This window comes from Rattus rattus, chromosome 4 (assembly GCF_011064425.1).
Source record: "Rattus rattus isolate New Zealand chromosome 4, Rrattus_CSIRO_v1, whole genome shotgun sequence".
In the NCBI taxonomy this organism is placed as follows: domain Eukaryota; kingdom Metazoa; phylum Chordata; class Mammalia; order Rodentia; family Muridae; genus Rattus; species Rattus rattus.
The window spans coordinates 98,853,336-98,881,289 of NC_046157.1; the positions used below are offsets into that span (position 1 = coordinate 98,853,336).

The window sequence follows — 27,954 nt, forward strand, 5'->3', positions numbered from 1 at the left end:
ATAAGTTCCTTCCTTCCTTCCTTCCTTCCTTCCTTCCTTCCTTCCTTTTTTCCTTCTTTAATTTTTTATTTCCTTCTTACTTTATTTTCTATTTTCCTCCATTCTGTGATAGGGTTTTGTTCCACAGCTATCTGGTTATCTTCAAATTTGCAATCTTTCTGTCTTTATGTCCCAAGTGATGGGATTACAGATACACCCAGAAGTCTGTGCCCCTTGTTTTATGATCCACTTGTAACAAGTGTGAGTAATCTGACAACATTTATAGCAAGTACTAGATTCATACCAAAAGGAGTACAGATGACCTGTATTTCCCAACATCTAGCATGGTGCTGGCTGCTGATAATGGAGAACTAAGTATTTAGAAAATAATTAAAAGAACCTTTAAAGTTTATTGGTGAGAAATTGTTTGAGAAACACAGGACAGAAAACTCTGTGAACCTCTAGCTTGAGGGGAGGCTTCCGAGGATGGGCTTGTTCAGGGTTGAGGAAGGGTAAAACTGAAGAGGGGAAGGACAATGGCTTTATGATGGGTTAGGCCATCCGAGGAGGCAGAGGAAAAGGAATCATGAAGATTCTTGCAGGTGTTAGCTTTGGCAGGATGAACAGACAAACTCTCCTGCAGGAGATAATGTGGGCACAGTATGAGTGGGGATGGGAACTGGGAGGCCGCTGACAATGTCTCTAATCACCCTGAAGAACTTGGAGACTTTTGAGGAGAACCAGAGGCCCAGGGGAGGGGGAAATGCTCAGGGCAGTGGGAGTGTGGGAGAATGTCAGGTGCAAGTCAGCAAGAGGCCTGTGGGTGGGAGAGCACATCCAGGGCTGCAGAGGAAAGCATGCTGACACCCAGTAGCCCAGGGAGTCTAACCCCAGACACATCAGTATGAGACTCTCAAATATATTTCTCAATACTACCAAACCCAAAGTTTTGTTTTAATTTTGTTGTGTTTTAAGCAACCATTGTTTTTCTGCCAAACTGCTTAATCTTTTTGCAATAATTTATTAATAATAACCCACTCAGGGAACATTTCCTGGCTTTGTCATGAAGGAAAATGTGACATTTCATGGTTGTTTTGTAAAACAAAAAGTTATAGCTCGGATTCTCAGGGAATACAGTTCAATGTACTGTGTCTAAATCTGTAGAATGGAACACAGCACAGTGACTGTATTGTGTTTTATACTGGTAATTTTTTTCTCCCATGAATGGTAATGACATGGAGATAGAATATCCTAATTTCAAAGAAATTGGCTCAACTTCCCTTGGATTTTGGTGAAGAGTTGGGCCACTTGTGAGCCTGTGATTCAGACTTTTAAAAGGACCACATCTAGAGAACCTCCACTGGTGGAACTAGTTACCTGGGTCAGTCCATATAGTCTTTTGGTAGTGGATCCCCTTTCTTGTCATTGTTGACAAATTACTTCCTTTCTCTGAATTCAAAGAATCTCTGCTGAATTTCTTGTATTTGGATGCTTAGCGACCTACTTTTTGCTTCATCCATCTTTCTAAGGTATATATGAGTAGGCTCTGAAGATGGATCTTGCAAGGGTATTCTTGTTCCTTTTAAAGGGAGGCCAGTTCTTTCCCTTTGCATCAGGAAAGGATTTGGTTACAATTTCTATCAATGAGTGCATACCATTATGTCTTTTCTGTGATTTCACCAGGATGTTTTGTTCCCAAGGGTAATATTCCATTGTAGATATCACCTTTCCATTCCTCTGTAGATTTAAATGAAATGATGGGTCTCATACTGTGAACAGGAAGACAGTGCTATGTGAAATAGTGAAGTCTTATGAAAGCAGAAGGGGAGATTCCGGGGAAGAAGAAAGAGTATAGAGGTAGCACAGGGATAAATGGAGGGGGGATGTGATCACATAACATTATACATATTTATGAAAATATCCTAATGAAACACACCTTTTCACACAACATATTCCAGTAAAGAAAGGAAATAAAACTATGAAGTTTCTAAGGTGCACTTGACCAGATTAGTTTTCTCTAGGATTTCATATTTCTGATTGATGCAGCTACCACAATTCTGACAAGGGTCGGTCGATACATTCTCTAAAGCTAACATTACATAGACCTGCATTGGTATTCCCTGAATTCTTAGACTTTCAAGTGAAACTGTCGTCTAAGTACCAACAGGTTTATCTGGAACAGCACAACTGTACATTGTGGACAGTTAATCTCTGTTGTCAACTCAACTAGACCTAGAATCACCTAGGAGATTGTGTGACACACGGCTGGGTTATATCTTTGATATCATTTTGTAAAGGTCACCTGACGGGGGAGAGCCATCCTGAATGTGAATGGCATCACTCTCTTGGACCAAGAAAGATGAGGGGGGAAAGTTGATAACGGAGAATTTTTCTTTTTCTGCTTTGGCTTTGTGACGGAGTGAATTGCCCTGCTTCCATGTTGGCCATGAAATAAGCAGGTCTTCTCTGCCACATACTCCCTTTGCCATGATGTTCTCTTCAAGACCTTTGGGTCATGTGACCATGGGACGAGTGTCCTATGACTCAAATCCTTCCTCCCCTTAGGCTGTTCAGTTACAGACAAGTGAACTGTAACTAGCATATTTCGTGGCTGCTGAAAGGCCACACTGGTGGTAGTTAGCTCACTCTTTGCCAACAGAAGCTGTCTTGATACTTCGCATCCTAGACTTATGCTAAACCATTAAACATATTTGCCCTCTAGAAACCTCTCATTTTTGTCTGAGTATAGAAATGATTACTTTCATGTAGGTTCAGTGTCATAGAAATGAAAGTTCCCACAGACATCAGCTTTCGGTGCATTTAGGGAGAATTCTAGAGTCTATTTTGGAGATCCTAGACCGGCTGCATAGGGGATTGTCAGAGGCTTTGAGGAAGTTGCAGTTGGACTTCAGAGTTGAACTGGGTGATGGGGACAATTGACGTCTTTTTTGGAAAATATTTCTTATGTCTCTAAGATCCCAGCAGTATTCTGATGGTCCAGTGAGGTAAGATGACTTATTTATTGTGCTGCATATTTTCCATATTTCCAACCACTGTCACACACACAGAGCATCTGAGCAACTCTCAGTCATAAGGGCAGATGGTGACTATTAATTACAGCGTTCCATTAATGTAGTGATTTGAGAAACTTGGACTTCTAAAGAGCATTGATTCTTTTTGGAAAAACTAAATCTAATGGTAGAGTGATGCTATGACAGAAACAATAAATAAGGCACCTCTTTTCAATGCCAGTCTCTTTAGAACAGGAATCAACAACAGATAAATAATGTAGTTCCTCCCTTGCAGATACCCCCAGTGACCCCCTGAGTTGTGTAATTCGTTGTCAGATCTTTATGTGCACAGGACATTAGGGCACAAGGGTTGAGCACAGTGATGATGGAGCTGGAATCAGATCCAACGTCTCTGTTCATCTTGGCTGAGTCATGAGGGTGCTTCATAGCTGCACACAGGCTGGGTGGGTGTGGATGACAGGGATTACTGGGTGGGTCCAGGATGATACAGAGCATTAAAGTGTGGTTACTTAATGGGTTCTGCTTGTACTAAGACATTTTGGATAATTCCTGAGTCAAGGCATTTCATTCTTTTCTATTACATCCAATGTTAGAAGTGAATCATAATATATTCGAGTTTTGCTTTGCACATACCAAATATAAAGGAATGAGTTGAACTTTAGTGCAGCATAATCAATGGAAAATAAGTCTTATGAAAGATTCCTGTTACTCTTTGTGTATGATACTGAATTAATGAATGATAATACACACAACCTGATGGCCTTCTCCTTTTTCCCCTTAATTGGGGAAAAATACAGGGATTTTCTCATATGGGAAATACTCTTTCTCTGAGTTATCTTCTCAGTTTCAGAGAAGGCTTCTTAACTGAAAGTTCTATGACAGCTAGTTTCCTACTTAGAAGTTTCATAAACAGCACAACATCTCAAAACTAAATTATATTATATAATTTGCAAAATACATATAATATTTCATTGCTCTCCAAATCACAGAGATACACTCAGTTTCTAACATTCTTTGTGAAGAATTGGGATTTTACTTCATATTTTTATTTGCATATTTTATTTGCATAAACCTCACCCATAATGCATCAAATTTTGATGTTTTATAAGTTATGTTTAAGAAATATTTATTTTATGCATGTAATTTTTGTCTGTCTGTCTATCTGTCTGTCTATGCACTATATGTGTGCCTGGTATCTACAGATGACAGAAGAAGATATCAGATCCCCTGGATTTACAGAAGGTTAGGAGTTATATTGTAGATCCTAGGAATTAAACCCAGGTCCTCTGCAAGAACAAGTGCTCTAAACCAGTTATTCCTCCCAAGTTGTGTGTGTGTGTGTGTGTGTGTGTGTGTGTGTGTGTGTGTGTATCATGAACTCAAGTCTCATGGAATGATTTAAATACAGAGAGTTCCTAGATTTGTAGGATTTTTCCTTCAACAGAGTTGGGTGTTAACACTTGCTTTCATAGTACTAATATTTTAGTAGTTTGCATTTTTGCTTCTAGAAAACATTATATTCCATTCTCATAAACCATCCATCTGTCTGTACCATGTACAATTAGTGTGCTGGCTAGCAAACTAGAGTTATCAGAATGTAGGGACCCTCAGTTGGGATAATACATGTATAAGATTGGGCTGCAGGGCAACCTGTAGAGCATTTTCTTAAGCGGGAGAGTCTGGTCTATTACAGGTGGTGCTACTTCTGGACTTGTGGTCCTGGGTTCTATAAGAATGAAGGCTGAATTCAGGCCTGATCTCGCTAAGACTTTTAACAGGAAGGGATATTGGATTTTGTCAAAGGCTTTTTCAGCATCTAATGAGATGATCATGTGATCTTTTTCCCTTTCAGTTCGTTTATATAGTAGATTACATTGATGGGCTTTTCATGTATTGAACCATCCCTGTATCCCTGGGATGAAGCCTACTTGATTGTGGTGAATGACAGCTTTAACATGTTCTTGGATTTGGTTTGCAAGCATTTTATTGAGTATTTGCATTGATATTCATTGGTCTGATGTCCCTTCCCTATTGGGTCTTTGTGTGGTTTAGATATCAGAATAACTGTGTCTTCATAGAATGAATTAGGCAGTGTTCCTTCTGTTTCTATTTTGGAGAGTAGTTTGAGGAATATTGATATTACCTCTTCCTGTAGGGTCTGGTAGAATTCTGCACTAAAACCATCTGGCCCTGGGCTTTTATTTGGTTGGGAAGTTTTTAATGACTGCTTCTACTTCCTTAGGGGTTATAGGACTATTTAGAAAGTTTATTTGACCATGACTTAACTTTGGTATATGGTATCTGTCTAGAAAATTATTCATTTCATCTAGATTTTCCAGTTTTGTTGAGTATAGGCTTTTGTAGCAAGATCTGATGATTTTTAAAATTTCCTCAGGTTTTGTTGTTATGTCTCCCTTTTCATTTCTGATTTTGTTAATTTGGATATTGTTTCTATGCCCTTTAGTTTGCCTAAGGGTTTGTTTATCTTGTTGATTTTCTCAAAGAACCAGCTCTTGGTTTTGTTGATTCTTTGTATCATTTTATTTGTTTGTAATTGGTTGATTTCAGCCCTGATTTTGATTATTTCCTGCCTTCTACTCCTCTTTGGTATACTTGCTTCTCCATTTCCTAGAACTTTCATATATACTTTTAAATTGCTGAAATGAGAACTTTCTAATTTCTTTATGGAGGCACTTAGTGCTCTGACCTAGGTTAGAGGGGAGGTGTGTATGTGTGGGGGGTATGGAAGTAGTAGAGGGAGGGGAAGCTGTGGTTGGGGTGCATTGAATGAGAGAAGACAGAGTGCATGGCTTGGGAGGGATCAGCTTGGTGGCACTCGTCCATAATCCTGGTACCTAGGAGGTTGAGGGAGGAAGATTGTGAACTCTAGGCTGGTCTGGGTTACTTAGTAAAAACCTGTCTCAGAATACCAACGGACTAGTGACATAGTTCTGTGTAAACTTGATGACTTGAGTCTGATGTGAAGATGCTACATTCAAAAGGCAGATGCATTAATTCATGTCTGTTATCCCAGCATCCTTCCTATGGAATGATGGAGCTGGAGATGGGAGAATCACCTGGAAGCTCATAGCCTGCTAGCCTAGGGTACACAGTGGTAGGAACAAAATTGACCCTATCTCAACAAAGTGGATGAAGAGAACCAACTTCTGACAATTGTCTTCTAATCACACATGTGTGGCATGTGCATGTTTGCATCTAAAGACATGTACCATACACAGACCTGATAATAAGTTAGATGACAACTACAAAAGCAACAAATAACAATAAAACAAAACAAAGGAAAGTAACAACAACATAAACAAGGATGGAAGATGCTATGGTCACATTTCCACACTGATTAAGCTAGAGATTTTTTTCTTTCAAGTTGATTAATTCCATTATAAAAATTGGAGGGTTTTTTTTTCTCTCTTTCCTTCAGGGAAGAAATCAACAAATGTTCTAAGATTACGAAGATACAACTAGCAATACTAGATTTTGACTAATGCATTCATGTGAGCAAGTTAAAAATAGGCTGTTTGTATTCAACAGCATGGCATAATTTCACCAAAAATGAGGGTCTTTGAAGACGGACAATTCTACTTCACTATCAGTAAAACACTTATTCCCCCTTCCCTTCCTTTCCTCCCCTCCCCTCCCTTTTCCTCCCTTTCCCTTCTCTTTTGCATAAACAGCTGATTTCAGAGAGTGTGTGGTCCTTGAATCTATAGTCAGCTTTGATACGTGAACTGTTGACTCAGAATAGTTTTCTCTGGTTCAAAGATCAGAATGTGCTGCAGTGGGTGGCATTATATAATTTGGATTCTTCTATGGCAGTTTCCTTGGGATATTATCATTCATAGTGTTTTTTTTTAGGCTTGAGGTCAAATACATAATAATAGTAATGGTTGATAATTTCTTAGTGTTTGACAGACCAGCTCCATGCCCCAATCTCATTCCATGCTCATAGCATAGCTGTATTTTGTCAATATGACTATCTTTATTGTAATACAGGGAATGGTTGCTTAACACCAATCTCCATGGACTAGAGAGATGGGTTCAGTGGGTAAGAGAGACCAATGCAGAAGCATGAAAACCTGAGCTCACCCCACCCCCACCCCGGAACCTATGTAAACGGCTGACTGCAGATATGCACACCTGTACCCCCATCACGACTTCCTGACTACTAGCCTATCTGTAGCTTCAGTGAGTGATCCTATCTGTGTCAAAAAGATGAAATGGTGGGTGGAAGGGCGGAACCCCTGGTGCCCTCCTCTAGCTTCCTCATGGATATATGTTCCCATTCCAGTACACATGTCCACTCACATACACTTCAGGTAAAAAACCAGTATTAATGCTTCAGCAAATCACAATGTTGGGCCTAGAACTCGTGTCTCTCGAGTGTATTTCTTCTCTTTTTAAAACAGCTTATGTCAATGCCTACTGAATAATGCTATCAAAAACAAATGTCCAGACACAGGTACGGGGTGACATTATTAAAAGACCAGGCTTCTTAATGAAGAATTTCCTAAAGAGCCTGGAGAGCTGTGCACTTCACAAACACATGCTGCTAAGGTAACAGACTCGGAGGTGCTTATAATGGGGTTTGGGGTGGGTGGCTGGGTTGTGTGGGTGTTCAGTAGCTGAGAATGCTCTTGAATCATTAGGAGATGCTACGTTGATTCTCTTGGGCTAAATAAAGCTTTAGGTAAAGCACTGACAGTAAAAAACAATCATTTACTTTAACCACATGTACTGGTACTAATTTAGAAAATGATGCTTTGTACAACAATGCAGAAAACACTGTTACTGGTGAATCCAGAGTTAAGAGGCCCGATTCTCTGAAGGGCAACTGGTTGCTATCAAGGACAATGGTATCCTTGTTCATTTCTCAAGTATCTTACTTACACATAGATTTAGGATGTGAAACACATTGCACACATAATATACTAGATCGCACATAGAAGCCATCTAAGCAACTTGCTTTGTGAATGTTCCTGGCTGATATAAATTTTTCTGTGTGTCTGAAGTAATCCCTTCAAGGACATGGTCTCGAATGGAATCTGTATTCAGATGTCATCCTATCTGTCATTAGAGGGAGTCCTTTTCTCTGCTATTATATATATTTAAAAAAGTTGCACTAGCTTTATTACAAGGAGAACGGTAAATAGAAAAATGGTGGTTTTCAAGCAGGTCATTATTAAAAAAAAACTATGTCAGGAAAACGAGATCTTAAAGTATTTCAGAATAAATCTAAAGTGATTCAGAAGGCAAAAAAAAATAATAGGAAAGGGGGAAATAACAGAAAATAACTTCAGAAAATCCTTTTCTCAAATTATTTCTGAATAATTCGAGGTGGCTGGACAAGAAGGAAATAGTGCTAGGATAATTGAAGAAATAGTAGCACATGGACTTCTGGGTAACACCCAGACCTTGAACTCCAGAAGCAAGGAGCACATGCACTTCGCTTGTTCTTTCCCTCCACTGCCTGCCAGGACACCCATATCCTGCCCTAGTTAACAATGTACAACCCAGACATCTTCTCCTGGTAACTCCCAATGCCCAAGCCCCCTTCTCTGTCTACACTGTGTGTCTGCAATAAAAGAATATGGTTCTCTTTTGTTCTGTTGTTCTGTCACACACTTCTATTTAACACCCTTCACATCAATGTCCACACTCCAAACAGCTTCCATCCATGTCTGTGAACTTGCTGTGGTCTTGGTACCAGATCTTGAGTATCTGTTATCACACACAGTGAGGTGGGCACATAGCTTTGTTCCTCAGCATAGAATCCTGTTCAGGTGTCAAAATTGTACATTGGCATTGACCACTGTTGACTACACTCCTGTGTCCCCCTAAATATTGATGTCTGGGACAGCTCTCCCTATCTTAAAGCAAGGACCTTTATTTTTGATTCCTGGAATTTACTGGGGAACTGTATTTGTAGATGAGACACAAATTGAATTTTGGTATTAAATGCTGATACTTTGGACTCTTACGAAAGAGATAAAGCCTACTACTAAGAACACTCCAGTTTAGGGTGGTCTTGTTTTCCCCACTGAATTTAGATACTTCAGAGTTATTGAGGACCCCATCATATGCAACACAGACAATTTCATTTAAACGTGATGTAAACAAACTTTCCGCAAAGGTCTTTAGTGACATATTATAAAGTGGTACACCAATCTAAATTTACTTAACGCTCAGATCTAGTGTATGCTGCTTTTGTAATGAATAGAAATAATAATCCCTCTTATCTGCTTTTCATGTTTTTTTTTAAAGCTTCAGATAATTCCATTAATGAGTCAGCCAATATAAACAAAACTGCTTTAAGAGTCACAAGCCCTTATTTTCATTCCTAGAAGCTTGGCGTGCTGAAAGCTCCTTTTATTTATTTATTTCTACTTTGATGTTGAGCCTAGTGTTTTCTTTTTTTTTTTTCCTTTTTTTTTTTTAAAATGGAAACATAATTAGGGCCATTCAGAAACCTGTAAAGTACAGGTTAAACAGCAGTCAAAACAGCCTTCTTGAAGTGGAAATCATTGAAAATACGTTGCTTCTCCCTGCAAATTGCAGAGATGACCTTTGAAAGCCTGCTTTGCGTGTCGCTCTGGAGAGAAGCTAGCTGGTGACTAAGCAAGAGTATATTAAGAGTTTCCCACACACAGTTTAACACACAACACAGCAATTTGTATTGGTTACAAGAAGAAAAAGAAAAAGGATGGAAAGAGAGATAAAAAAAAATTGCTTAATTCTCCAGCAACTGCATCTCAAAGGGGGAAAGGTGGCCCTGACTAGCTCCATCAGTTGAAATGTATTTGAACTATGCAAGAGAAGCAAACACTATGCTTGGATTCAGACTGCTGCAAACAGGCTGGGGTGTGCGTTGCCTTCCCTCGATTGCACGAAAACCCACCCACTTCCTCAGGTCACACCATTTCTATATATTAGAGATATTTCAAGAATGTCGGGTCTCTTTCCAATCTCCATCTTTCTCCTTTCAAAATGCCCAGGGTTTCTTGTGTGTAGGGAGGAAGAGTTGGAAATGAAACCTTTTTTTTTAATTGCTAAATTGACAGTGTGAGTTAACATATAAAGCAATGAGTTTTATTTTGACCCTTTCTCTTGTTATATAGCACTTCTCATACATGTATGTCTTGATATTTTGTTCTCATGCATGCATGTCATTGTATTATTTTGTTCTGATTCATCCCTCTCCCATATTCCTTTGGCACCCCAACCGTGTTGCTTTTTTCTCCTGATTATATTTCTCCCTACAAAAAGCCTCCCTTTCTGCCCCTGTGTCGCATGGGTTTCATTACCCTCTCTTTTTTCCGTACCACATGCGTCAATCTCTTTCTCCTCTCCCATGATACCCTATCTGTTTCATGGGGCTAAGGGTGCACGAACATCTGGCTTATTTCACTGTGACTATGACGATCTCCATTTGCAACCACTTTCCTATGAATGTCACCTACATTTTCCTTTGTGACAGAAAAAAAAGCTTTCCAGAATTCTTTGCTTTTATGGGACTATGGGTGCATGTGAATGTGTGCACATACAACCACACACACTCGTTTATATCTAGACTCCTCATCTTAGAGGAAACATGCACATCCAGTTCTATATGGTTCTATTGCCTAGGCACTATGAACAGTGTAACAGTAAACATGTGAGAGCTTGTGTCCCATGGCGTGCTGACTTAGAGTCCCTCGTGAATATACCCGGTGGTGATAGAGCCCTTTTAAGTTTGTTTGAAGAAATTCCACAATGATTCATTCCCACAGTGACTATCCACTATGCCTTCCCACCAACAGTGTGTATGTTTTCTTCTTTCTCCCTATCTGCACTAGCATTTACTGTCACGTATTTCCTTGACAGAAGCCATTCTGACTGAGGTGGAAAAAAATCCCCAGTTTCCTCTATGGCTAAGTTTTGAGTATTTTTTTTTCAAGTATCTGTTGGCTATTTGCCTTATTTCTTTTTGCCTGTCAAGTTCATTAGCCCATTTACTGACTGGATGGAATTTTGGTGTTGAAGTTTTACAGTTTATATGTTTTAGATACTTATTTTTTGACTGATGTGCACTCAGCAAAGATGTTTTTCCTCCCATTGTGTAGCTTGTTTTTTTTTAATATAATAGACTACACTCTCACTAACAGCACAATCTTGAAGACATGCATTCAATGTGTTTAAAAGCTCTAATTTTTATTTATTTAATGACTACCATACAATCAGAAATATATTAAGTTCTGCCTGGTTTAGTCCTGACAAATTTTCATTCTCTCTTACAGGAGTTCTGGCCACATAAACAGGTTTTAGATGAGCAGTGGATTATTAGACAACACTAACTCAAGTCTGTGCTCCTCAAAAGGCAAACACAAACCCAGCAGCATCTGAGACGGTCATGGGTTAAAATGGTGGCACGTTCATAGTTGGGCAAAAAAGCTGGCTAGTGCTCTAGAGTGATTTTATAAGTGAATTTTCCTCTGCAGACTAAAAAGAGTGGAAACATTTTACACAAATGGGAAAAGGGCTCTTGAGGGAGAATGGAGAGAGGAGAATAGGGAAGAAAATGGAGGGAGGGTAAGGGAGAATAGCAGAATACAAGTGATCTGAGAGAGGAAATAATAAAACGGGAGATTTTTAGGGAAGCGAGAGGAAAAAGAAGGAGAAGGAGATGTGTAAAATACCAATAAGGACTCTGAAAAAGCTTCAGTGAATCATACTATTTACCTATGAAAACCCCCGTAACACATCTAATTCCATGTATAAATATAAACACGTAGTTATAGCGAACCTTCGTCATCTGGGATCAGCATCTTCCCTCCAAGTGCCAAAGATCACATGACAAAAACCTCAATATGGACATGAGAAAGCTGTCCTTTTAGTTGTTTTGTCCTAGAGATACAACCTATCACTGGTGCCCTTGATTAACTCCCCAAAGGTAGAAGTTAAGTCCCTATTGCTGAAGACACCATGACCTTCAGAATCACGACACTGAAACTCCTGAGCTGGAACTGACTTGAACGCCTCCTCCCTGATGTCTAGATTTCTTGGTATCAGAAGGCACCATACGAGCTTCCACAAGAAGGAAGCAACCAATCGTCCTATCCAACTATGATGCCCGAGAACCACATCTACAGGACAATGAGTCACAGTAACTCTGTGGCCACAGGAGCAGTATGCGTATCTTGGTAGTAAATAACAGCAATTCTCTAATTGGACCTGCGTTCTGCTAATCAAGAGGATTAATCACTTCTGGTATTGGAAACCTAGCTAACTATTCAGTGTTAGTGGAGCCATTGTAGGAGAATCTATAGCTAATAATTAAGTAAGTCAAACTAGCCCCTAGCAACAATGTAAATTTAATTACTTATACCCGCAGATAAGTATAACCTTGACTTCTCATCAAGGAAATTTCTCTTCACCGCAGTGTCTACTACAGAAAACTACAGCCAATCAGAATGAAATGTTGTAGAGCCTGGTCCCAGAGGATACATCTACAAAACACTCTTGTGTCCACGATTGCAGAAGAGGTGGTAATAAGATGGTCAGAACTGGAGGATCAGGAGTTGGCTGTGAGAGTGTGTCTCCTAGTAATATCAGAAGCTACACCCATAAACTGTCATTAACACAACTGTCCAAACGTGAGCTGAGCAAGGACAATACCAGAGGACAAAGGGGATGGGGAAAAGTCCATGAGACCTCAACCCTATGCAAAGAACTGAAGGCAACTAAAGAAATCTGGGAATGGAAGCGGTGGTCTTCCCTACAGAAGAGCAGACCAAATGGTTGTCTAGTGCCAAACGGTCAGCCCTGAAGACCTACATACAATAACATTATATGCATGGTGCAAGTAATATTTAGGAATATATGTGTAAATATGTGCAATAACAACTATTAAATAAAAGAAGCCGTGAATTCGAAGGAGAACGGAGAGGGCTATAGGAGAGGGTTTGGAGGGAGAAAATGGAAGAGAGTAATGTTGGAATTATATTCTCAAGAATAAAATGAAAATATCTTACACAATTACAAATTTTGTGTGTTTCCATATAACTCCCCATTAAAACACTGTAAACATATAAAATAAAAAGAACTATAATTCTTATATTGTATAAGTTATTCCCATATCCTGTAAATTCTTTTTAGGGAGCAAGTTCCAAATGGCCATTTTATAAATTCTTCACCATGCATTGAGAACTTTTGCCTGAAAGGAAAAATGCATTATTCACAGTACACCCTTTCCAGACTATTGCATTCTGTGTCTTTGTGACTTTCTGAGCTATTTTACAACTGGGTAAATTGAAGATAACACATAGCAATGCAAAAAAAATAATTTTTGCCGTATATGTGCAAATAAATTTTGTATAGTGGATGTTCACTGATCTGTTTCCTATATCACGAAAGCAGACAGATTTCCCTCTATTTGTCCTTACGTTTTAATATCCTGACATTTAGGAATTCCTTCTGGGCTCTGTTCATTATTTTGAACTGTCTGTCACACATGACTGATGAATTATTTAAATGAATTAAATATAATAGGCAGCATGCATTTAATTTTTAATTTTCTCTCCTGGCTGTCCTGGAACTTGCTCTGTAGACCAGGCTGGCTTCAAACTCAGAGCTCTTCCTGCTTCTGCCTCCCTAGTGCTGGGATTAAAGGTGTGCAGCACCACTGCCCAGTTGTTTTCTATTTGTACAACAACTGTTACTTTTTGCTTTTACCTTGCTTGAAAAATATTTGTAACAGTGTAAAGTGGCATTGTGAATGGGAAATATTGTATGATCGCTGCTCTGCTAGCTCAGATGTTCCTCCCAGCATTCTCGTCTTCATTGATCGATCCATTTAATTATTCTCTCTTTGTCTCAGCTGCCTTTCCAACTTTTTTGTTTCTGTTATTTTTTTTAAAGTGTGGTGCTATTTAGCCCCCTAACTGACTTTAGACTCGTGATCCTTCTACCTCAGTGTTAAGACTTCTGGCCTGTACCTCCACACACTCCTTCCTTTCACTCTTTCGACAATTAAAACCCCTCTTTTCTTTCTTTCTTTTTTTTTCTGGAGAGACAAATCATGTCATGAATTGTCTGTTTTGGTTTATAAAGTTAAAACAAATAATCCTGCTAACATTTTGTATTTTCAAAATGGTAATTTTTACTTAGGAAACAGCCAAGCCCTCAAAAAATATAAATGATAATTTAGGTGTTAAGTTTAACTTTGTTTGCCCCAAAAGGCAGGGAAACTCCTCAGACCTCTTACAAATACCATATATTTCCATATTCACCCCTTTAGGAAGTTAATTTTTCATTGAGACCATTTGCTATGTTATATTCAGGGAGACATTCCGTAATAGCTAGTAGATAAAAACAAATTTTTATACTTACTGTGCCCCACCAGAGAGCATCCGCATATGTTGAAAACTCTTTATTGGCATCTTTTTCCACAAGATAGACAAGGAAAGATGAAAAAATAAGAACCAGAAATCCAATGTACCAGGCTGTGATTAATTCCTAGGTATAAAAGGGATTAAAAGATTTTAGAGGCGACGGTATTCTTTGACAGAGGAAACATGAACTCTAGGTATGATTCAATCATGTTACTACTTCTAGGAAATATACGAAGGTTTTAAAATAACGCATTACGTATCAGGGCTTCAAATGGCTTAAGCTACAATCTGTAGCAATAATGTTTATTAAACCTGATCGCAATCAACAGAACATTTCAAACTTTTTCCTATACAATGCAGAAAGAGCAGTTTTACCTTGCTGTGAGCGTAAACCACGGAGCCCAGCAACTTCCAGGTCCCTCCCCTTCTGTCCATGCGCACCATACGCAGGATCTGTAGGAACCGGAGACTTCTGAGCGCTGACGTGGCGAAAATATTACCCTGAGTTTTTGCAGAAACAACTGCTATTGAAGCGATAAGAACAATGGTATCTGAAAGAAACAGGTTGAGACATCCTTAAGTCACACGAGTAATATATTTTATATCCCAAAACAATATTTCTGAAATGTTCATGTGGGTCAGTTTGAGTAAACTTACACTCCGTTTCGCCTACCAGGACGTACGTAGTAGCAGGGAGTCTATTGACTGCAGAGCTAAAAGGCCCAGAACATGACCTACCTGTCACTTTAGCTCTGGTCCCTTGACCACTGTGCACTTTTACCTGTACAATTTTAAATCACATAAGCTTCAATAGATTGACAGCAGCCTCCAGGGAATTCAGTGTCTTGGGAAGCTGCAAGGCTATGAAGTTTTCTTTCAAGCAATTCTTCTTTCATTAACTGCCTCGACTGCGGCAGGAGGCTCCCAACTAGCCCCCAACACTCTGGCTCCCTGGTTAATGGGACAGAGAAGTCAGATTCTATGCCCTGATAAAATGTCCTTGCTTGGTACCATAATGACTCTTGCTAGTTTTGCCAAACAATATCGTATCCTCTTTTACCCAACTATTCTCTTGTGTTGTGGAGTCCACAGTTGTGCTTACTGCTTAACGAAAGTCTCCAGTAATCTGAAAGCTCTAGATGTTCTGAAAGATCAGTATGTTCTTTGAACTCGGCTGCCAGTTCGGTGAAAGTTTCGTACACAAATCAAATATGTCTATAACAATACAGTATGCAATCATGCACCATGTACTTTGTGTGGAAATGGATACTTAATGTTTGATGTTTCTGGCATTTGACTTTAAAAAAAAATCAGTTCTTTTTGTAAAAGAGAAAAGACAAAAAACCAGAAAAGAGAAATTGTAAAATAGGAACACCGCCTTGGAGGTCCCGTGGATCTGTGTCTTGCTTCAACAGTGTTTGAATGGAACAGACGAGGGGACTCCCATTTTATTAGCTTGCAGCCGCCTTACAAGTCTCTCCAGTCGCAGCCTCTGGGACCATCTTCTCATCGACTTCGGCTCCTAGGACCAGCCAGCACCGTCTGGAGGTTAGTCCCATACTCCGGATCAGCCATGACCTCTCAGATTCATCAGAATTATTTCACCGAAGTGGAAACTGCCACGAACCGTTTGGTCAATTTAAACTTGCAGGCTTCCTACACCTACCTCTCTCTGGGCTTCTTTTTTGATCAGGATGACGTGGCTTTGGAGGGCCTAGGCCACTTCTTTCGCAAATTGGCTAAGGAGAAGTGCGAGGGCACCGAGCCTCTCCTCAAGTTGCAGAACGATCGCGGGGGCCATGCACTCTTCCGGGATATGCAGAAGCCATCTCAAGATGAGTGGGGTAAAACCCTGGAGGCCATGGAAGCTGCCTTGGCCCTGAAGAAGAACGTGAACCAGGTCCTCTTGCATCCCCTGGGTTCTGCCAGCACAGATCCTCATCTCTGTGTCTTCTTGGGGAAGCCACTTCCTGGATAAAGAGGTGAAGTTCATCAAGAAGATGGGCAACCACCTGACCAACCTCCGTAGGGTGGCAGGGCCACAACCAGCATAGTCAGGTGTGCACCATGCACCTCTGGGCGAGTATCTCTTTGAGCGCCTCACTTTCAAGCAGGACTAGGAGGCCTTCTGAGCGAAGCCGCCTTAGGACCTCTACCTGGATGAACCTCTAAAACCACTGGGCAGCTTTGTAACCACTCTGGAGCCTCTCCCAAGTCTTGGACCAAGTACAATAAAGCTTTTTGAAACAGGAAAAAAAAAAAAAGAAATTGTAAAATAGAAAAGACAAAAGAGGACATAATCACTCAAAATTAAATCCATACATGGTAGGAAGAGGGTTTTGAGGTCTTAAGAACAAAGAGAAAAAGAATGGCATCCTTTGGCAATGTTAGGGTTCACTTCTCTTCAAGTCAAATTTCCTTCCTGCTTCAAGTAGGCTGTGCACGAGTGGGCTTCCACACGCCAAGGCTGAGTTCTGTTCCGAGGGTCTAAGGTATAGCACTTGACATGTGTCTTTGATTCTCAGGAATGACAGATGTATAAATGTACCTTCTTCATTCAGATTTTCCTTCCCAATGGTGAGACCTCCTTGGGTAAACTGCCAGAGTATGTCTGAGTCACTCTGCTGGTGGCCCTCTTAGATCCTGGGTCCGAGAGAAAGGATCAGTGATTGACAGCACAAGGATGAGGCAGGGGACATTTGTGGTCAGACCTAGACTCTACCTTGTGATGAGGTACCAGAAGGCCTCAAATGTATCCTTTCCTGCTGCTGAGAAGGTACCAAATGTTGCTGCAGACACCGAAGACATTTTAGGTGAGTATAATCCATCTGGAAATGTGTGATCTAATCTCATTTGAGCTGGCATATGCATCAATTAGTGTAGGCTAGAGAAGCATATGAAAATTTGCCTAGGTTATCACCATTAATTAGCTGTAGGGAGGTAGGCAATCAGGTGATATTAAATACAGGGAATTTTTATTTTCCAAATTCTAAATTTTCATAATGTTGGGGTTTTCTTATACACAAATATATAAACTAAAATAAACAATTAAAAAATGTGATATGCACACAAAAATCATGGTTTTCACCATTTGGAGATAACTTACTGTGATAACTATGACTTCGAAGAGACACCGATTTTATGAGCCCGGTAGATATTTTTTGCTTTTATTTTATTGTATTCCTGCATATTACCAACTTCATACTTCTTTATGTTCTGAAGCAGTCAAAACACTGGAAAGAATATCTAACTAACTAAAATAACTACCATGCATGGTATTTCTATAATTTTTACACTGTATCATTTAAGTGTGTGTGTATCTTTGTAAGTGTGTGTGTGTGTGTGTGTGTGTGTGTGCACGTGAGTACAGATACCACAGAGATTAGCAGGTATTTGAGACCCAGGAGTTAGATTTACACGAAGTTGTAAACCATCACCTACCTTGGCTGAGGGGAACTATATCCTGGCTCTCTGTGAAGTAATATGCTACCTTAACTTCTGCACTCTCTCTAGACCCCAGTCTTATTTCTGACATGTGTGCTTGTCCACAAAGGCCACAAGAGGACAAGAGAAACCTTGGAACTAGAGTAATAAATGTTTGCGAGCTACCACGTGGGTGCTGGGAACTGAGCCCGGGTTCTCTGCAAGAGCAGCCAGTGCTCTTAGCCACCAAGCCCTTTCTCCAGCCCCACAAACTTGTCTTGAGTGTTAGGAAACTTATTAATTAGAAATTCTATGGATTTCATTTCCGGGATGAAGACAGGTGTGGAATAAATGCATTGTATGGTTTGTTTGTTTTTTTTTTTTTAAATCGATTTGTCAATCTTTTAGACAAATACCTCCAAAAGTATGCTATGAATTTAGCACATTACAGAAAAGCTAGAGAAAGTAAAAGGAACACTGCTAGTTTGAAGAAAATTTAAAATTAGTCACACGGTGATTCATAATCTAAATGTCTAAAGTCAGGAAATATGCAAAGGTAACTGCAGATTGGATTTAATATCCTCATTGTAATTCTGATCAGAAGAGGAAACTAGAAGTCAGGAAAATGAGCAGTCAAATGACACAGAACTAACTTTCTCTCTCTCTCTCTCTCTCTCTCTCTCTCTCTCTCTCTCCTTTCTTTCTTTCTCTCTTTCTTTCTTTCTTTCTTTCTTTCTTTCTTTCTTTCTTTCTTTCTTTCTTTCTTTCTTAGAACACACTCTTTTTTTTTCTCCTTTAATCAGCACCACCTACAGTATTTGCTAGGGTCCTGTGGAATTTAGGAGTAATTTTTCTTCATATGTTTATTATGTTTCTTGTTAGTTAATTTAGCTTATAGAATGGAGGTTCCATAGACTTGAATCACTGGGTTTTGTTTTTTGTTTTTTTTTTTATTTTCCTTCTTTTATGTAGCCGAAGGACTTTTTGAAAATAAAAATCTCCTAAGTACCTCTGACAGTAAATGCAGTGTAAAACTTACAGAAAAAAACCTCAGATTAAAAACAAAAATGCCTAAAAGTAGCTTCTATACTGTATCTCGTTAAGAACTACAGTGCAGGGCTGGCGAATCAGCTCAGCAAGTAAATGTACTTGCTCCCAAGCCTGATGACGTGAATTTGATCTCCATAACCGGCATAGTGGCAGGACTGACTACCACAGTCGTTTTCTGACATTAATACAGTGCTGAAGTGAGTCCTCCTAATAAATAATAAATAAAGCAATAAAAAAAAACCCCAAGTGAACTTCACTACTGTGTAGGCTAATCAAAATATATAATTTAAAAAACAATAGTTGAACACAGATGGACAATGGACAATGGTTCTGCAGAATTGGGCATATATCCTTAACCAGGAAGTTATTGGTTAGGGAACACCCAAAGGTCTTTGAAACAGCACAAGATATTGCCGTTGCCCTTGGCTGCTCATCGTAGCTGGATGTTAGGACACTATTGCAGAAGACATGATATACTTTGGTGTCAGGACATGGAGAAAGCAAATAGGAACTAATCTGAAAACCTCTTTACTTATGACTGACTCTCACAGGGCTGGAACATGTTATGTAGGTCACTGGGGGAGAACCCTTTAGAGTAAGATACTAACTTTCCAGGCATGTGCCACTGGTGCAATAGTAGACCAAAGGGTGTGTAGTAACCAACTTTTTGTAGATTGGATTTGAGGCCTGCTCTACAGGAAGGAATTTGTGTCTGGTACCATAAACTTAGCCAAAGGCTTAGGAGGTCATAGACCTTAAAGAGGAACCCACCATTGCTATTTTAGCAAATGACATGTTGTTATACAATTGTCTAAACATTTAAGTTTACGTTCACGCACTAGTGGATTCCCCATTCTTTTCTAGGGAATATTCTCTTTTCTAGTCCTTTTTAATTCAGACATTCATAATTGGTCAGAGCGTCAGAATATGTGACTCTTAGTACTCAGCCCCCAAGTGGGACACCTAGAACAGCAACAAGGGTCAGAGAACAGCACAAAAGAAGCGATAGAAAAAAAAATAAATAAATGAGCCGGAAGCTAGGAGGAGTGCTGTGAAGCCCTGTGTTTTAGACAAGACATGGCCGCTGGATTCACAAGCGCTCTGGGGCTGTAGCTACCAGTCCATGATCAGTTAACAAGAAGAACTAACCGGAGTCCATTATTTAGTGACTACAAGAAAGGAGAGGACAAAAGGGACAGGGGGATACACGGAGGTGCCTGGGGAGAGTGGGATTGAAGAATTGGGAGATCTGGGTAGAGTGAACCTGATTTGAGGGTACCTATGATCAAGATTCAATGTCTCAATGTATGAAGAGATGAAACATGAATATAAGATACTCTGTTATGAATACAAGGACATATTTTGAAACATTGGAGCTTTGCATTTCCTGAAGACACTCCATTTCAGTATAGGTAAGAGCAATAGGGAGCCCCTGCGGCTGAGTGATTCATTGGGCATAGTTATTAGGAAGTATTCAGATTTATTTGTTTATTGGTTTATGCATTTAGCAGTAACCCAGGGTCAAAATTAAATCGGTCGTCCCCCAGGGTCACTTGTAGGTTTGCAGAGACATATTTGATTGTCACAGATGAGAGGAAGTTGCTATTGATATCTAGTGGTCAGAAGCAGTATTTCTTTTTGATTTTTCAAAAATTTTATTTATTTTTTTACTTACTCACTTTACATCCCGCTCACTGCGTCCTCCCAGTGACCCCCTCCCATAATCCTTCCCCTATCTTCTCTCCCCTTCTCCTCTGAGCAGGTGGGGGCCCCCTGGTTATCCCCCCACCCTCACACTTCAAGTCTTTGTGAATCTAGGTACTTCTTTTTTTTTTTTTTTTCTTATTAACCTGAATATTTCTTTATACATTTCGAAAGTGTTATTCCTTTCCCTGTTTCCGGGCAACATCCCTCCCTCCTCCCTTCCTTATGGGTGTTCCTCCTCACCCTCCCCCATTGCCGCCCTCCCCCAACAGTCTAGTTCACTGGGGGTTCAGTCTTAGCAGGACCCAGGGCTTCTTCCACTGGTGCTCTTACTAGGACATTCATTGCTACCTATGAGGTCAGAGTCCAGGGTCAGTTCATGTATAGTCTTTAGGTAGTGGCTTAGTCCCTGGAAGCTCTGGTTGCTTGGCATTGTTGTATATATGGGGTCTCGAGCCCCTTCAAGCTCTTCCAGTTCTTTCTCTGATTCCTTCAACGGGGGTCCTATTCTCAGTTCAGTAGTTTGCTGCTGGCATTCGGGCCTATGTATTTGTTGTATTCTGGCTGTGTCTCCCCAGGAGAGATCTACACATTCTGCACTTCTTTTGCTTCATCCATCTTGTCTAATTGGGTGGCTGTATATATATGGGCCACATGTGGGCAGGCTCTGAATGGGTGTCTTCAGTCTCTGTTTTAATCTTTTGCCTCTCTTCCCTGCTAAGGGTATTCTTGTTCCCCTTTTAAAGAAGGAGTGAAGCATTCACATTTTGATCATCCGTCTGGAGTTTCATTTGTTCTAGGCATCTAGGGTAATTCAAGCATTTGGGCCAATAGCCACGTATCAATGAGTGCATACCATGTATGTCTTTCTGTGATTGGGTTAGCTCACTCAGGATGATATTTTCCAGTTCCAACCATTTGCCTACGAATTTCATAAAGTTGTTGTTTTTGATAGCTGAGTAATATTCCATTGTGTAGATGTACCACATTTTCTGTATCCATTCCTCGGTTGAAGGGCATCTGGGTTCTTTCCAGCTTCTGGCTATTATAAATAAGGCTGCGATGAACATAGTGGAGCACGTGTCTTTTTTATATGTTGGGCATCTTTTGGGTATATGCCCAAGAGAGGTATAGCTGGATCCTCAGGCAGTTAATGTCCAATTTTCTGAGGAACCTCCAGACTGATTTCCAGAATGGTTGTACCAGTCTGCAACCCCACCAACAATGGAGGAGTGTTCCTCTTTCTCCGCAGCCTCGCCCAGCATTTGCTGTCACCTGAGTTTTTGATCTTACCATTCTCACTGGTGTGAGGTGAAATCTCAGGGTTGTTTTTGATTTGCATTTCCTGATGACTAAAGATGTTGAACATTTCTTTAGGTGTTTCTCAGCTATTCGGCATTCCTCAGCTGTGAATTCTTTGTTTAGCTCTGAACCCCATTTTTTAATAGGGTTGTTGTCTCCCTGCGGTCTAACTTTTGAGTTCTTTGTATATTTTGGATATAAGGCCTCATATCTGTTGTAGGATTGGTAAAGATCTTTTTCCCAATCTGTTGGTTGCCGCTTGTCCTAACCCCAGTGTAGGTACTTCTTTTCTTTTAAAATTGTTTTATTATTTATTGGGAGGCCGCACCACAGCACATGTGTGAATATCAGAGGACAACTTGTGGTAGTCATTTCTTCTGCGATGTTACCTGTTGCACATGAGGACGCCAGAGGAAAACCTGTACCAGTCGTTCTGTACTACTATGAGGGTTCTGGAGAATCAGTCAAGCTGCCAGGAATGGCAATAAGCACTTTACCCACTGAGATATCTCTTTTAGCTATGAACATATAAATATATTTTAAGTGCCATTTTGGGCATAGTTGAGAGTGACATTTTTGGGCATAAGAAGCAATTTTTTTTTTTTTTTTTTTTTTTTGCTAAATGTCCTTTAATATCTAATGTGGTCCAATGAACAAAGAATGACTTAGCCCCAAATGTCAATAGTCCTGAGGTTAAGGAATCCTGATTGTGTGTGTGTGTGTGTGTGTGTGTGTGTGTGTGTTTTACTATATCTAATCATTTGAGCCACTCTGTGAACAAATTGAGAAACTGAAGATCGTAGCAGTCAATAACCGAGGCTCAACCTCTGTAAGCAGCGTAGCCAGTGCTGAGGCTGCGTAAGGACTGTGCTATATCAGTCTTTGGCTGAGAAAGTCTGGCTAGGATGGTGATGGGGGAGAGAAAAGCGAAAAGTTATGAAAATAAGGTGTATAATGAAACAAGAATAAGTTGTTATGACTCAAAGCCTTGAGGGAAGGCAGAGTGCAGGAAGGGGAACAGACAGACATAAAATGATGCTAAGAACAGAAGCTCTTTTTATGAGTGTATCAAGGGGAAAACGGGGCTAAAGAAAGACATAGAAAAGCTAAGAAATAAAGAGCTTAAAGACCGTACGAAAAAAGAAAACCTGTGGGTCTAATGCTTACTTCTTCCCAAGGAAATATATCTGAATACCTTGGGAAATGTTGAAAGATCACGGAGTGATTCTAAGCAGCCGGGAGAAATAGAAAACAAAGACCAATACTGTATTGTGGAGGACGTTCACAGTGTGCTGAATAGAGGAGGCTCATGATGTACTGAGTCATTTAGATTTATCAGTGATTTTTCTTTTTTGAGGTTTGTGGAAACTGGAAATGATCTGAACACATTAAAATCCATAATGATATTTAAGACACGCTGGAGTTTATCAGATTCTTCTAACTTAGCTCCAGTATTGTATAGTCAGCAAAATCAATATGAATGGATCGTTACAGGTGGAGTTTAAAGGAGATTAGTCGTTGCGAGCTCTTATTAGAAGGCAGATTCACATGCAAAGGCACCGGGTCGTAGACCCCACGGCTGGGTTAAAGCAAGGACAGTTATACGTCTGTACTGGACACGCTTTGCTTTCTGCCACGATTGCCCTACATACATGATGCATCTGATTGGACTCAGCTCAGTGGGAAGAACTGAATTATAAGGACCGAGAAGAGCATGTCCAGACACTTCAACACTAGTGATCGTAAGGAGAGAAACATTTTAGAAGCAACACACAGGACAGCCATGGCTGGAGCCCTGCACATGCTGAACATGCGAGGCAAAATTCTTTCTAGATTCTTAGACGATCTTCAGAAATTCTCAGAAAGCGTCTCCTAACACCATGCCTGTCTTCCTTGTACTTAAAATTCTTTGCATTTCATTGTTTTTGAAAAGGCCAATAACCCCAAATTGGAGTGATTTTAGTGAAATAGATGTTTTAAAGTTTTACACACACACACACACACACACACACACACACACACACACACAATCAAAATACCATAAGTATGTGGAAGAAAACAATGAATTTATTTATCTATCAATTAATAAGGTTTTGACTCACTTACAGTCGTGTTAGTAAAATGATGAAATCAGTGTATATCTATGGATCTATTTTTATTTTAAAAAATATTTCTTTTATTTTTTGAGATCATTATATAGTTATATAATTTTCCCACTCATTTCTTGTCTCCAAACCTGCCCATGGATCTCTCTTTCATCTCTTCAAATTCATGGAATCTTTTTCCATTAACTGTTATTCATAGCTACTTATATGAATATATGGATATATGGATATGAAATATATATATGTGTATATATATATTTCCTGAATATATAAATATCACCTGCTCAGCCTACTTATATTATGTTTTTAGGGATGTTCATTTGCAGGTTTCTTTTAAAGAATTTTTTCTAGATAGAGAATTGCAACTACACGTTCTGGATTTTGACTGATGTCAGGGTACACACAAAATGATGCCACTGACTCTCATGAACGGCATTGGAAAGCAATCATTTCTTTCTCTTCGCTAGTAAAGCACAGCATTATTCCTAACAATAATAGTAGTGGATTAGATGCTGTGGTGAGTATGTTATAAACATGACTAAACTGCTCTAAGATTTCCGCACGTAGCCCTGTATAGTATAAATCATTACCAATTGTATGTGTGTGCGTGTGTGTTCCACAGATTCCTTGGGTTCACATTATTTGGAGTTATCTAGAATGACTCTGTCCATTTTCCCTTATTTTGTTTTGGCTACTCTGTGTGCTTAGTCAGAGATCACTGTTGATCAGGATTGTCTGTGTAACGGCCCAGCACAGGTAATAGCTTCAACATAGAAAGCTATCCTTGCCAAGACGGTGCCCACTCTGGGGTTCCCTTTACCTTCAGCCCTTCTGAATGAGATGATGTGACCACTCTTAGGTGACAGGAAGTGAGTGGACATATTTATCATGTTTAGGCTGCACACACACACACACACACACACACACACACACACACACACAGCTTCCTCTTTCCCTGTGCATCAGCTTCATGTCGTGATGGCTTCATGTTCTGAGAAGCCATGTGTAGCAGCTTTTGTCAGCCTCAATAACCGTGTAGAGTAGAAAAATCCCTGATCGCATTTGCTCTCAATGGGAAGCACCTTCATTAAACAAGGAGAACATTAACTTCTACTTTAAGTTACTGTAACAAGGGGATTTGGATGTTGTAATAATAAGCATTATTCAACTACTTTTGTGAAACCAAAATTAGAAAATGCAGTTCTTTATTAAGAATGGATTAATGGAAAATAATATGGTACTTCCTTTTTAGGAAGTGCAGGGTAAGGAAGTAGGATCAAGGATATGGTGCCTGTCTGGGTTCTAACCCTGGATGTGCCTCTTGTTACCTGGAATTCCTGGGTGAAGTTGCTGAATCTCTCTGTGGCTCATTTTGTTCATAAAATAAAGATCCAAAAGTCTCTATGTCATGGGGACCTTACATTACACATGGGAATGTGTAATAAATAGCTAATTTATTATTGCTGTCAGTATTGCCTAGATATCAATCAACAACAAGATCCATGATCATGTTTTAAAAGACGAGATAAACTTATTCCAATTATCCTTATGTTGGAGAATTAATTTCACAGCAGAATATGTAGGATGATTCCGACTTGCTTCACAAAGGGATCTTGTGATCTTATAGTATAAATGCAAACAAATGTTCTTATGTATTTGTGTGTGTGTGTGTGTGTGTGTGTGTGTGTGTGTGTGTGTGTGCTTTTATCTATGTTTGTTTCCATCTCAGTGGTTATTGTCTTTGGGCAGAAGCGTGTGTAAAACTGAGGGTGTGTATGTATCCAGTAGTTTCTAGAGCAAGCACGTATGGACAGCTCTTGTATTGAAAAAAACAAGTTATGGTTCAGGTAGGTTAGTACATTAACCAAGGTAATTTGTTTAGTCAGAGGTAAGGAAAGTGAAGGAAATGGGCAACATTTATTGAGTACCTCTGATATATGAGCCTGTGAGGTGAGCTTAGTTTAAAGATTCTACTTCATTACTTCTCTATAATTGTTCTCCAAGGAGGCCCAGAGGCCTACCAATGTGGAGTTACCAGTTCTGCCCCTTGCTAGCTGTGTGGCCTCAGGTCTATTAATCTTGTGGAGTCGTAGAGTCCTGGAACTCAGGAATAGACTCACTTTTCTCCAAGGCTTGTGGCAGGATTAAGTGAGATAAGACACATTAAGCCCTTCGCCTGCCTTCGTGTGCTTGGAGACATGATGACTTCTTAATCTCAAAGAATAAAAATGTCAAACATATGTCTGCATCCTTAACACTTTTATAGATCAAGGATTGATATTAAACAAGTTTAGGGATCACATCCAAGTCATTTAGTTAGTTAGTGGAGGCAGGAATCAAACTCATGGCTCTCTGATCCCAGCTTGCATCCTACTCCAGGCTTCCCTTTGGCAACAGAGAGAAGAATGTCTGGAAACAGCCATGCAGGCAGTCACTAAGTCTTACATGACTTCTAAAACGTATTAAGGAAGATGTCAACTTAAAATGGTTTCCATAAGGATAAAATTTTGTCAAAACCCTTATATTTAATGCATATATATTTTAGGTAGGACAATAAAATATGACCCAGTTGTTAGCATGCCTTATCTGCAAGTGTCCATTTCTGAATGAGTTTGCCATTTATTACTGACATACAGATAGTATGTAGCACAAATATTATTGCCAACATAGCAAGGAAAGGAGAGACTGAAATTTCGTGGTTCCATTGGATTTGCCCGTGTTTGCTAATTCTAACCTGTACGAAGAAACAGCGAGGTAAGATACAGGGACATAATCAACCCAACTATGCCCGGTGTAAGGTTCAGTTCTGCACTGGACTTAGGGCCCTTCTAATATCTCAGGTCTGGTTCCCTATCATCAAGAAGAGATGAGTTAAACCAGAAACAAAGATCCCAATTCTGAATTTCTAGAATTCTACAGGATGGTAGACACGGTTGAGTTATGAGACACCAGCAAAAAAGTTTGGGAAATGATCTTTTCCTAATTTTTCTCACCCATTTGGTTTTTTGGGGATCGATGGAAACACAAACAGCTGATGTACTTAAGATGCGCTCCTGTGTACAATTTACACATTCCTTTGACAAGATCTTTTGTAGTAATAATGGAAGTACCCGGAAGAGAACATCCCCTCTAGCCCTTCTAGAGCTTATGTTGAGCAGGGCGGGCCTGACAGCAAGCCAATCACGGGGCATCATGTAAGTAGCAAAGATCTGGAGAAATACAATGCAGACAGCGAATGGGACCATAAAGGAACACGTGGCTATGGCTGAAGTGTCACGGTCTGGGAAATTGTCTTCCAGGAGGTGCCTTGAAGTAGGAGGTGGGATGGGGTAGCTGTGACCTTGTTTCAAGAGAAAATGCTGTGGGTCTAAGACTGAGGCGGAAATAGCCAGCACCTGTGTCTAACGTTGGAGATAAAGAGATACGGTTGTAAATTGAATTCAGTGAGCGCTGGGTTTGGATAGCAGCCTCGGAAGGCTTTTGAATATCAGATCTGTATTTTATAACCTTTTTGTTATACTAATTACTTTGTTGTTGTTGTTGTTGTTGTTGTTAATGTTAACATTGAACCCAGCTTGGGCATAAACTAGGTGGCTAGTTAAGGAGTCCTGCATGTTCTAGGAAGAGAGTGAGGTCAGCTTTATACAAGTGAGGGCGAAGTGGAGAAGCAAGCAGGGGGAGCTGAGCTGGGAATGAGGCTGGAGAAGCCCAGACTTGCTCAAGTTCCCACTGTGAAATAAATGAGGCCCAGGCTGCAGTCCGGGTTCTGAGTTGGACAGTAGGGTGAGTGAGGTGTCATTTATTGAGAAATGCTGGGACTGGAGAGGAAGACAGGAGTGCTGTTTAAGGGACCAAATTAGGACTTTCATTTGAACCTTGTTAAATTTGGCATGCCTACTAGACAACTGGTATACCCCATATGAGGGCAGAGGGCAAGAGAGAAGTCAGGGCTGCAGATACAAGCAACCTCTTGTT

The 27,954-nt window shown here is 40.0% G+C and overlaps 1 protein-coding gene and 1 pseudogene across 1 annotated transcript in view; one reads left to right on the forward strand and one right to left on the reverse strand.

Annotated features, from left to right (window-relative positions):
* Kcnq5 (potassium voltage-gated channel subfamily Q member 5) overlaps positions 1 to 27,954 on the reverse strand; it is a 550,136-nt gene that overhangs the window by 100,805 nt on the left and 421,377 nt on the right. Inside the window, exons 4-5 of the mRNA XM_032900855.1 lie at positions 14,771 to 14,946; positions 14,394 to 14,519 (exon numbers count right to left, since the gene is read on the reverse strand). Coding sequence (XP_032756746.1) covers positions 14,394 to 14,519; positions 14,771 to 14,946 — 302 coding nt within the window. The remainder of the gene's footprint in view (positions 1 to 14,393; positions 14,520 to 14,770; positions 14,947 to 27,954) is intronic.
* LOC116899248 lies at positions 15,969 to 16,515 on the forward strand (annotated as a pseudogene).